The sequence below is a fragment of the Penicillium cinerascens genome, assembly GCF_028974065.1.
Source record: "Penicillium cinerascens strain IBT 15544 chromosome Unknown contig_6_segment0_segment0, whole genome shotgun sequence".
NCBI classification, from domain to species: domain Eukaryota; kingdom Fungi; phylum Ascomycota; class Eurotiomycetes; order Eurotiales; family Aspergillaceae; genus Penicillium; species Penicillium cinerascens.
Window position 1 is genome coordinate 1287486 of NW_026695295.1, and position 12433 is coordinate 1299918.

At 47.2% G+C, this 12433-nt stretch overlaps 3 protein-coding genes across 3 annotated transcripts; 1 reads left to right on the forward strand and 2 right to left on the reverse strand.

Moving 5' to 3' along the window:
- Positions 1–892: 892 nt before the first annotated feature.
- On the forward strand, positions 893–2598 carry N7498_006455 (MDR family MFS transporter; the record flags this gene model as incomplete). Its single annotated transcript, XM_058453517.1, has 3 exons — positions 893–1036; positions 1090–1417; positions 1469–2598. The coding sequence occupies 3 exons, from the start codon at positions 893–895 to the stop codon at positions 2596–2598; spliced, it is 1602 nt and encodes a 533-aa protein (XP_058307708.1).
- A 348-nt stretch (positions 2599–2946) lies between these two features.
- Positions 2947–4647, reverse strand: N7498_006456 (purple acid phosphatase family protein; the record flags this gene model as incomplete). The annotated part of the gene is made up of 4 exons (XM_058453518.1): positions 2947–3389; positions 3452–3793; positions 3857–4039; positions 4095–4647. The coding sequence occupies 4 exons, from the start codon at positions 4645–4647 to the stop codon at positions 2947–2949; spliced, it is 1521 nt and encodes a 506-aa protein (XP_058307709.1).
- Positions 4648–9653: 5006 nt separating this feature from the next.
- On the reverse strand, positions 9654–12352 carry nip1 (translation initiation factor eIF3 core subunit c; the record flags this gene model as incomplete). The annotated part of the gene is made up of 2 exons (XM_058453519.1): positions 9654–11911; positions 12019–12352. The coding sequence occupies 2 exons, from the start codon at positions 12350–12352 to the stop codon at positions 9654–9656; spliced, it is 2592 nt and encodes an 863-aa protein (XP_058307710.1).
- Positions 12353–12433: the final 81 nt, after the last annotated feature.

Below are 12433 nucleotides of genomic sequence, written 5' to 3' on the forward strand. Positions count from 1 at the left end.
AGAGGTTACCACAATAACCCCATGAGAAGCGGATGAGAGATAGTCGTTGATCTTAAACTAACTAGGGTCTTAATGCCCCTACTATGATTTATAGCAGGAACAAGGTGATAGTAAGTCCTATAAATAAGATATATAGGAATTGCTGTATTTGCGTTGGTTAGCTATCTTGCACTCATTAGCTTAGCAGGCATTAAACCACGGAACCAGAAGTAAGGCCTCTAATACACACTTGAATATTCCCCGATACCTTTCGGACGAACCGCATGAAGCCTTTTTTCTAGGCTATTTGCCGAGTCACTCTAGAGCAGAACTGCGGAAGAATCAGCAACCAGCGAACACTAGTGGACCCAAACGACAACGACAACTGTATATCTGACAGGTGGTCGTCGACTAATGCCGTTTCAAGGTTTATGCCTGGTTCTGTCGGGGACCTCGATAAGTTATAAAAGTTGCTCACGTAACGTTTCGGATAGCGAATTCGAAATGGCTTTGTGACATGTATTTATTTTGATCAGCTATTTGGGCAATTGGTTTCTTAAAGTGCGAAATTTCTCCAATTAGAAGAGACCGGAGGTCTGTTCGGAGTCCGCGGAGGTTACGGAGGCGGAAATCCGAGGTTCGGACCCGTCCTGAATGTTGCCCTATATAGTTTTTTAACCCTTTCAGCCTTTCCCGCAACATTTTCTATGGTTGAGACATTTGTTTGATCTTTTTGGAAAAGTTTTGTACAAATTGTCATTTTCAACATACTTCAACTACGACGTCTCTTTTCCTGACCTCATATTCAGTCTCTCTCCCTTAACACGTTCTGCCTCAATCCCCAAGTCGAACCACCGATCTCCAATCCGGAGCGGCCACTCCTATACATTCGGATCTTCCGATGGCGCACGATATGACTGAAACAGAGCCCAAGATGACTGACGACAGTAAGATGACGGACTCTCCATCTGACAAGGAATTCCAAACAAATCAAACTGCCGCTTCTTTCTGGGTCGTTATCGTCGGTCTCTGCGTCTCCGTTCTGCTTGTCGCTCTGGTAAGCTGGAAAACTATACCTCATACAGGTTGGCCGTACTGATTTTGTATCAGGACAATACAATTATTGCAACAGCCATCCCCAAGATCACCGACCATTTTCAAGCGCTTGATGATATCGGGTGGTATGCATCAAGTTACCTCTTGACATCATGTGCATTTCAGCTCATCTTCGGCAAACTCTACACCTTCTTCCCTGTCAAACATGTATTCCTCTCCGCAATCGGTCTTTTTGAGATTGGATCTGCCGTGTGTGGTGCGGCGCCTATGTCGGATGCATTGATCGTCGGCCGAGCAATCGCTGGTCTGGGATCCGCGGGAATCTTCTCTGGTGCCTTGGTCATCATTGCCTACTCAGTTCCTCTCGACAAGCGCCCTATGTGTACGACCAGACTTTTTCACCTGATTGATGGTCATTGCTGACTTTTCATAGATAATGGTCTTTTTGGGTCGATGTATGCCATTGCTTCGGTCGCTGGCCCGTTAATGGGAGGCGCGTTTACAGACCACGTCTCGTGGAGATGGTGCTTCTACATCAACTTGCCCTTTGGAGCGGCCACTATGATTTCAATTCTTATTTTCTTGAAGCTACCACGCCAGGCCTCCGCCGGCCCGACCTCATGGAAGGAAAAATTGAACCAGATGGACGTCTTTGGAACGATTGTCTTCATACCTGGAATCGTGTGTCTCCTCTTGGCACTGCAATGGGGTGGAACGCGCTATAACTGGGACAACGGTCGTATCATCGCTTTGTTCGTTGTTTTTGCCGTTCTAATGCTCGTCTTCATCGGAATCCAAATCTGGAAAGGAGACTACGCTACAGTGCCTCCACGAATTATCTGCCAACGCAGCATGGGGCTAGCAACGTTCTACGCCTTCCTTCTTGGCGCTTCATTTTTCATAATGGTCTACTATCTACCTGTTTGGTTCCAGGCCATTAAAGGTGTCTCCGCTATGAAGTCAGGAATTATGACTATTCCTCTGGTGTTGACCCTCGTCTTGTTCTCTCTTGCTAGCGGGGCTGGAACGACCTTTTCGGGACATTATGTCCCATTTCTTTATTTCGGCTCTGTTCTCTCTGCTATTGGCGCTGGCCTACTTACGACCTTCACCACTACCACTGGCCATTCTAAATGGATTGGGTACCAGTTCATTTACGGGGCAGGCATTGGTGCCGGCATGCAAATGCCGATTATTGCGTCACAGGCTATTCTTAAGCTGGATGATGTTCCAGTCGGCACCGCCATTGTTATCTTCGCCCAAACGCTGGGAGGCTCCCTTTTTGTCTCTGTTGCGCAGAACATCTTCAACAACCGTCTTGTTCAGGGTGTGATAGAATGGGCTCCTCATGTGAATCCATCAAGTGTCGCGGAAGCCGGCGCGACAAATCTGGGTTCTATAATTCCACCAGAATTCATGTCTTCTGTTCTCGTTGCATACAACCGAGCATTGACTGAGACATGGTATGTATCTGCCGCGATGAGTGCTGTTTCCATCCTCGGAGCCCTTGGAATGGAATGGCGGAATATCAAAGCCAAAAAAGCTTCTGAATCATCTGCATGAACTGTTTTTGGATCCTTCTATACGAGGGTCTTGTTCCTGTCTTTTGAACATATTTCACATCTCGGTTTCTCATTTCAATCCTTAGAACCAGGGGGACAGGATGATATTACCAAAAGTTTCCTTTTTACAGTCTCTTGATCGCGAAAGGCTTGACAGAAGGATCTGAGTGAGATCTGGTTTGTTCGAAACTGACGGCATGTCAATGACTGTCATTATCCTTGACATCATTTCTGTACCCTTCAGCGTGTATAAAACTTGTCCTAAAAATAAATTTTACTCGTTTTCTCAACAACAGATCTACAATTCCCACCTCTACCTATTGTTTTTCCATGGTCACTCAACGCAACTTTAGTGATGGCAAGATTCCGATTCCTCAATCCAACACTTTCGGTCTTTGAATAGAGTTGCAGAATCAAGGATGGTGTTGTTGCTGCTAGACACAAACTCATGAGTCATGTGAGTGCAGTTGTGGAAGCTGAGCTTGCTCCACCCATATGCTGTGTCCTCAGCATAGACAGCATATGGCTTCAGGGGATAGACAAGGCTGTCCAAGCCATCGTAGTGACCGGCGGCACCGGTGGTAATGTACCACGGAGCCTTGGGGTTTTCAAGGCCTGCGGGGTCAATGACATAGTTGTTCAACGGCTGGTTGCGCTCGTAGTAATGTGTGTGAGCTTGGAAGACGAGGTCTACTTCATGTTCCACCAGCAGTGGCTCGAAGGCATCCTTGCATATGGTGCACACGGTTGAGCTGCTGTTCTTTGCGCTCACGTACCACGGACGGTGCACGGCTATTGTGCGGGCACCTGTCAGTGGAAAATCCCTTGGATTGTAGGGAAAGAATAAATCATACCTGCGATAACCCAGGGAGTCTTTTTACGATCCACCTTTTCCAAGTCGCACTTAAGCCAATCAAGCTGCTCGTTGGGGTAAGACCCGAATGGGCCCGAGTCCATACCCTGGGGTTGACCCGGTTGGTCAGGACCGATGAAACCATCGCCCAGGTCAGTCTCCGTGTTCAACTGAATGAAGTGAGTCATGCCGTAGTCAAATGAGTACCAGAAATTGCCAACGCCCCCGGACACATCACTTGGCATGCGGTAGTGGTTTCGAAAGCCGGTGAAGTTGGTCTGGCCGATTGGACAGATGCTGATATTATAGGAGACACCCTTGTCAGTCGTGCCACCATTGTCGCCTATAAAGTACTTTTTAGGTCATGGCCCGCCAAAATTCTTTTGGAAAGTGATCAGATGCTTACAATTAGAATCATGGTTTCCTGGTCCAACCATGTAGGGCCGATCAACCGTCAAAGTAGTCATCTCATCGTAGAACTGATTCAAGATTGACTCGTAAAGAGCCTGACCGTCCGCCAAGGTAGAGTTAGGCAGGAATCCCTGGGCTTCCTCTTTCAACCAGTAGTCGGCGTAAGCAATGTCACCAGCTACAGATAACATATTAGTATAACGCAAATCGGCCCTAGTAGAAAGACGACTCACGGTGCCAGAAGAATTCCCATTCTGACTTCATAGACTGAAGTGATTGGATAGTATTATTGTCACCGGGAGCGAGAGGGGCGTTTCCTCCATTAGGGCCAGTGGAAGTAGTCAATCCATCAGGGCCCATTAAACCCAAATCACCACCAACGGCAATGGAGAAGGGAATGTGATTGCCAACCGAACGAGCAGTCTTCATGGTATAGATCTGACTGGAGTTACCGCACTGGGGCTGGTAGTAGTATAGCGTATCGGGCTTCAGACCGGTGATCTTGACGTGGTTGTTGAAGGTGGTGGAGGTGGGATAGGTTACCGAGACATCGGAAACTGCTTCATGACAAAGTGCATCGGGATGGTTTCCGTAACGAACAGACGGGAAGTGCAACTTTGAGTAGGTGTTCCAGCTGACAGTCATCCCACTGTCTCCGGAATAGGCCAGGTGTGTCTGCATGGGAAGTGTTTCAGGGCAACACTTGTATTCCACTGGGGAAGCACTCGCTACCGAGGCGCACGCAATGCTGGCCAGCAGTGCGGACTTTTTCAACATCTCAGGCATCGTAGATTGTCCGAAGAAGAATGGAAGATGTTCGGATCAGGGTCATTTGACATATGTATTGTGGTAATTAAACAGTCCAAACTCGCGTTGCTTCCTTAACGTCCAACGTCATGTGCTACATCCAGCTGCCAGGTTTGGGCAAACCACAGCAGGGCATTACTGCACGTGGACAGTAACCATGTTGGTATATGAAAGTGATCCTACCCTCCTGTTTCACATATTCGTCAGTTTCCGTACCCCGGGGAACAATGCACGAGCACCCCTATCCCTGTTGCCCGTGAGGGGCTGGGGGTCAAAGACCTCTGGATGCCTGACCAAATCCTCACCAATCGACGGACCACGTGCAATGAACTATTTATTGCTAACAGCTTCAAATCAAGCTTACAATTTGTGTTGGACAATTTTAAAAAGCTTGAATCCATGACGAGACTTCGACTAACCGGATGGAGAAATTTCTTGCCCCAAGAAGCTCAATCGCCAAATTTGATGTAGTACTCATTACACAATCCGGCATTCCTCCGATGAGGGGACAAGTGCACTTGCCAAACTTTTAGGAGACGACGAGGAACCAGGTCAGTGCACCTAGGGTCGGAGGTCGCTGCACCTAGGCACGTGACGGTATGCAAACACCTACAAACAAAATTTCACTTTCTGTTGCAAAGCTTTTCGCCTTACATTACCTTACATTCTCTATCCACTAATTTTTTCTTCAATTTACCATACCTTACCCTTTACATTATTTCACTATGCAATGTGATTCCGAGAGACAACTAAGACAATAGACTAGTTATTAACTAGTTCTCTACCACTCTTTAAAAGCTCTAGCTCTACTTTTAGTTTCTGATTTTCTAATTCCAACTTTTCCCTCCTTAATCGCCGTTCCTCTATATCATCCTCTATCTCTTGGTGCCTTCGCTTAAGCTCAAGGCTTTTAAGCTTAGTATATTGATCATCATTAGACGCATTTACCGTAGCAGTGCGACGGGGATTGAATCCGCTTGGCTCAGGACTTGCGGGGGTTCTATAAATTAGTTAGCAACTAGTAGGTAACTTATTAAGGGCACGTACTGAGAACGACTTTGAGAGCGATTTAGCGTAGATACTCTAGATCTTGACCCTCTCGGTGTCTTTGACCTATACCGACCAACGATAAAACCTGAAGAGGAGGCCTCCTAGAGAATCTGATCGTCGATATTATCTTGGTCCTTTTGCGCTTTGTCTCGATCGTTCTACTCTTTTTCCGCTTTTAGTCTTTTCCGCTCTTCGCGCTATATACTATTACTAAAACGAGTCTCTATATTATCAGCGTGATAGCTATAATGGATACTAAATCTCTCTCGAATAGAGAATTGATCGATGTCTCGCTGATCAAGGAATCGTGACCTTATAACTAGTTAGAGGCTAGTTTCTAACTAGTTATATTGAACTTACTTCATCACTGCACCTAAAAGAGTGTCGTAAACCCTAAGAAAGTACGATTTCCAATGGCTTTGCTTAACAGCATTCGTATAAGGCCAAAATCTCTAAAAGAATTCAGGGTTTATACCCAAGCAAGCCTAACATAAACCAGTAGTAATTACTAGATATCTCTTATGCTAAACCCAGCCTCGTAGGTTTGGGTCGTGGTCTAGATAACTAGTTAGTAACTAGTATTTGACTAGTTAATATTTTTACTTACCTATAATTAAGTTAAGCAACGTGTGATAATCGCTTGAGGATTAACAGGAAAGTAGATTAGTTAAGCGTCGGCGGGCATTAATATAAGAGCCATTTAGCCTATTAGGGTATATCTTGACTACCGTTCGTATAAAATGGATAGTATAGAATATTATAATATAAGTTAGCTGCCAGTTTTGAGGACGTCTGTAGGGGTCTTGGTCTTAGAGGAAATCTCCTAAACCTTAATTAGTTGTAACTAGTTAGAGAGTAATTTGTAACTAGTTAGAATAATAACTCACCACATATCTGATTTGGACATATATCACTAACTATAGCCTTGATACCTTCACTATAAATAGAAAAGAACTTAACGGGTCTCTAAATAGCCTAGGATATTAGTTTAAACACTCGTTGAAAGATGAACTTATATGCTGTAGGGTTTTCCTGGTCCGTGAAGACACGGAATAGTGTTATAACTAGAGAACTAGTTAATAAGTAATTAAAGACTAGTTAAATAGACTTTCACGTACTCTTTCCATAGTCTAGTAGCATCGTAGCAAAAATGACCTCGTTTATTACCCCTTTCACCTATTTATAAGACATATCAACTTCAATAGCGTCAAGAGATACGAGAAATACTATCTATACATAGAATGCACAAAAGATATATATCCTATAGGTAGTGTGGTAGGTTTCGCGGACGTATTGCTAAGTAGAACTAGTTAGAAACTAGTTTCAATCTAGTAGTAAATTAGTTAATACTATACCTTTAATGTTGGATTAACTCGAACTTGATGACGGACACTAGCTAGATTTTTTCCTAATGGGTAGTGTAACGCTCGCTATTTCTAAATCATAGCTGTAATTTTATCACTCTTAGCGAAGCTAGAGTGAATCTGAGATAGCGTAAGACATTGCTTTTTCTCGCAGAATTCGCGGAGCGTAGGACTTCGAAGAAATATACCTTAAAATTTAGTTAATAACTAGTTATTAACTAGTTATATTTTATTATACTTACTTAGTGTTAGGTCCGGGTTCATATTCCTATAAATAACATCAAGAACTTCGCTTACAATTAACTATAGAGCTTTCGTAGGTGGTGGCGGTGGATGATTATAGACCCCACGTGAGTGGAAGATAGTATATAGGTGAGACCTTATATCATATAGGATAAAGGTGTAGAAAACGACGTCGCACGTGCCATGATCTTGGATAGAGCCTTGGCCCTGAGGATGGATTATTCCTATTACTAGTTAGAAACTAGCTATATAGTAGTTAATAACTAGTTCTTGCCGTATCTTGTCCTTCGAGAGTTCTATAGCTCGATAACACCGTATGTTTTCGAGCTTGCTTTAAAGGTGGTACTTAAGAGACTCTTAAGAAGCGGTATATCTATCGAGTTCTCTTTCGCAACTAGAGACTGATGGAAATGCTTTTTATGATTCTCCTAGGTTGCGTTGAAACACCCAACATAATAGCTAGTAACACCACTAATATTCTAGTAACTAGTTAATAAATAGTTTGGCACTAGTATTCGTAAAATGAGCGAGCTTACCTACTTATCGTACGTGCTAAAGGTAGGCCGATAACTTTCAGTTTGCGCTTTATAAGCTCTCTCTGTAGTAAACTTCCCCTAGATCGTATAGTATAGACTAGTAAAGTATTAGTGATATCGATTATAGCGTAGAACTAGTCTTTAACTAGTTCTTAATTAGTTTACCTACGCTATACTTACGCGCTGAAGTAGCCTAAAATCCTCGGTGTGCTCTATCCGTCGCCTGGCTTGAGCGATCTTAGTGAAAAGCGCCTTATCCGCGTAAAGATGACCTATTCTAGCAAGCTTTGGGTCAAGGAACTCGTAGCGCTTAATACTAGAGTATGTATATCGTTTTTTCTCTGTTGGGCAGCTAAGATACGTATTAAAAACGTTTGATGTTGCACCTTTGCCTTTAAACGAGTACTGGATCTATATTGGCTATCTAGTTAGTAACTAGTTAATAACTAGTTTAAAGGCGACCCCTACCGATTTAAGTGTGTCTTTCGCCTGGTGGGGCTTAATATTTTCGAGGTTCACCACGTATGCGTACCTAGCGTTATGCGTTTGTGGATACTCAGGTAGTAAGGCCACATGCTCAATAAATGCTGCTGATATAGTATATATTGATCGATCTATTAAGGGCATTGGAAGAGGGTCAGGGTGCTAGAGAAATAGTTAGAAACTAGTTGGTGAAGAGTTGTATGTTGTCAATGCAGACATATATTTACGTCGTTTGGGTCTAGAATCGATGCGTGACGATCTTGGAGATCACCCTGCTCCCCGAATTCAAAGGCGTCGTCGGTCGGTTCAGGTGTAGGGTCAAAACGTATAAGATCATAGATCATCCGATGCTCATAGTCCTTCCAGATAGGTTGATTACTATTCGCCATAGTGATAGTAGTGATAGTGAGGAATAGAAAATAAGCTAAAACAAATACAGTATGTAGGTAAAATACCTTGTTACCATGGCATACAATGATTAGTAAGTAGGAATGCGAGATGGGTGCAGTGAGCTCAGAAAAGAAAAGTGGGGCTAGGTGTAGCGAGCTTTCGGCCTAGGTGTAGTGACCTGTAATCTGGTCGTCTCCTCCAACTTTTATTGGATGCGAGAGTACAGGAAAGAGATCAACCTAGTAGTCGGCTCGTTCCGTCAACTACCCCAGAATAGGCAGCCTGGGATGACCGAAAGACTTAATATATCTCTATACCCGATTTATTCTACGGACCATAGCTAAGTAGATACTGCTGGGTGAACACTGCTTTAATATGGGGTTCCCCTCACCGAAGTTGGCAGTGGTGAGTTAGCATTAAATGCCGTATCGATGAAAGGGTTTCTACAAGCGGGCTATAACTATTCGTACATTGGTGAAGAGAACCGGGACTGTTCTGTTTCGCTTTTCCAAGTGGATCGCCCAGACTTGTATGGCCTGTCAATACCATAGTGACTCGAGCATTCCCATGCTGCAAGAGGATAATCTGCTTAGTCACCTTCTTGTACAGACACAATTTGGCAGGCGGTGAAGTTACCATGCGGGCAAAATCCAATAAAGTTACGATGGCCACTCTCGTTTGTCGTACTAAGTACGACCACACTTGGAATAATGTCGTCCACGGCATGAACTACGGGTACACGCAAGACATAGATATCTTCTAACCATTTATATTCATTCATTTTGAGTCATCGACTGGCACGAGGGATTTCCTTCGCGATCGGAAACGGCATGAGAAAAAAACGAAACCATGACAAGGAAAAAAGTGCAAAAGTAAAAGAGAAGAAGGCATGCCATTATATCAGATCAAACAAAAACCCTTAAGCCTTGATCGCACCGCCCAATGCACCTCCACCGAACTGCTGGCCACCGGGTCTCCGGCCATGCTGACCGCCAGGAATACGGGCACCACCACGGCCACCTCCGCGGCCACCGCCACCACGGCCACGGGCACCGGGGCCAGACTCGCGCTGGAAGGCGTTGGCCATACCCTGGGTGCGCTGCTCCAGAGTCTTTTCGTTGGACTCGAGCAGAGACATAGACTTGTCGGCCAGGGTGACGATCTGGGACTGGAGGCGAGAGAGCTCAACACCCTTGCGGAAGACGATGGCGTCATTGACCTGGTCGAGGGCAGCGCCCAGCTCCTCGTGGGAGATCATGCGGCTGATGATGGCGGCGATCTTCTTGGCGGGCAGCTCGAACATGTCGGCCAGCGAGGAGATGGAGAGGCTGTCGTAGAAGGGGGCGTAGGTGAAGAGGTAGGTGCGCAGGCCCTCCTCCTGGGTCTGGGCCGACAGCATCTCCTTGATCTTCTCGGGTTGCGGCATCAGATCCCAGATCTTGATAGAGGCCAGCATGGAGGCGGCCTTCTTCCAGTCGCCGGCGGCAAGGAACTTGGCGGACATTATCACTCCGTCACGGGTGTTCTCGGGGGGACCGGTGAACACCTGGCGCTCGTTGTAGTCGAGCATGCGGCGGAAGGTCTTGGAGATCATGCGGCGGCGCATCTCAGGGGCGGAAGAGGTCTGTGCCATGAGGGGAACCTCGAGGAACATGCTAGAGGTCAGGTAGATGCACTCAAGCAGCTCCAGGTTGATATGCATGTGGAAGGGCAGCTGGCGCTGGCGCTCCAGACGCTCCTGCTCGGGGGAGACGGTCGAGTACCGCTGGAGGATGATGCCCTGGGCGAGCAGCTCCTTTTGGCGACCGGAACCGCAGATTTCACCGAGAGTGGTCTGGGCCTCGTAGATGAGACCGGCACGGAAAGCACACAGACCAATCTGGACAAGGGTGCGGTTGAAGAGGATCTGGGTGCTGACGTCGAAGTTGGAGATGTTCTCGGACAAGTGTGACATGAGCATCAGGTCACGAGAGCGGTAGTATTGGTCGTGCAGGGCAAGGAAGTAGATCTGGCACAGCATGGAGCGGGCACGGATGATGCCGTCGCTGTGCTGGAACAAGTAGTTGGTGAGGGTCTGGAGGATGTTAGTCACATCGCCGGCGTCCTTGCGGGGAGTGACGGCGGAGTCGAGATGCGGGGGAAGAGCCTTCCATGTGGCGTCCTCCAGAATGGAGACAACCTGGGAGGGCTTGAAGTAGACGTGCTCCAACCGACGGATGACCACGCGGTTGACACTGTCCTGGCGAGCGTCGTTCTTGTCACCAGCGTTCAAGCTCTCAGCATAGAGCTGGGTGCGAACGATGTTGTTGTACAACTGCTGCTCATCACTTAGGCGCTCGATGTACTCAGCAGTGTGGGGGTCAATCTGCTGAAGGGAGCGAGTGAGCTCGTCGTCGAGACGCTCGATGTATGAGACAATGCTGCCAGGAATGTAGAAGGTCTCTCCCTCGGCAATGGTGGGCTGCTTCTCATCATCCTCCCACTCGTCCGCACCCTCGGAGATGATGTAGTTGCGGTGCTCCTCCAGCACTGACAGGAGAGTGCCGAATTCCCGATCGGCGTGCTTCCACTGCTCAGGGCTCATGTAGTTGGCGGAAGCGGAGGTGAGATCAAAGCGGGTGGAAATAAGGGTCAGGTAGACACGGATGCGCTGGTAAGGGGTAGTGGCGACCTCCAGGAGCTTCTCCATGGTGCGAATCTGGTCCAGGCGGTCGGTGTTCTTCTTTCCGCGGGACTCGACAATGACACGCAAGTGCTTCAGGATACTCTCGGGGGTGTATTGCAGGGTCTTTCCACCACGGCCAACGGTAGCGAAACCGTCGTCGTCGGCTGCAGCCGAAGCGGCGGCGAAGTTTTGGATCTTCTCAACCTTGGTGGGCTTGGAAACAGGGGCCGGGGCAGGTTTCTCGGCCTCCTCCTCGATGGCCATGAAGTCGTCCTTGGCGGCGCGATACTTGTCGATCTGGGCGGCATAGTCCTTATTGTTCTTCTTGATACGCTGCTTGACGGCATTGAGACTCTTCTGGTTGCTAGCGTTCATCTTCTTGTTGGAGGACTTCTGCTTGCTGACGGTCTCGTTGACGAAATCCTCGAGGTCGGCGATGGCCTTGATGTAGACCTTGGGGGTCGAGCCAGACTGGGTAACCTTGACGATCATTTTGTTGAGGTTGTCGAACTCTGTGAAATCCTAGTCAGCCTCCAGTTCAATTTCTCCGATCAACATTCCCGCGCAACTCCCACATCGCGAGGGAACGCCATATCCGCAGGTGAAAGAGCACACTCACCAGTCGAGATGACAGACCAGTCACCGATCTTTTGGGCGTTCTCGATCAACTTGATCGTGTTTTCCAGACCCTCCAATCGCTTATCTTTGGCACTCTTGACGACCGTAACCTTCTCCTCGTCCTCGCTCTCCTCGCTCTCCGAAGCATCCCTCAAGAACTTGTTGGTACCGGTCTTGCCTTCTTCGTCGCCGGATTCTTCGGAACTGGAGTCGGAGGAATCATCGCTGGAATCCTCAGCCTCGCTGTCCTCATCCTCGGAGTGGTAAACATCCTCCTCCTCTTCGCCGGAGGAGCTGGACTCGCTGTCGCTGCCGTAGAAGAAACGCGACGCCATGCTGGATATCGTGGTGCACGAAGGCCTTTGTCAAAAGGTGAATGGAGTTGAATGGCGGGTTGAGCCACACACGAAATTTAA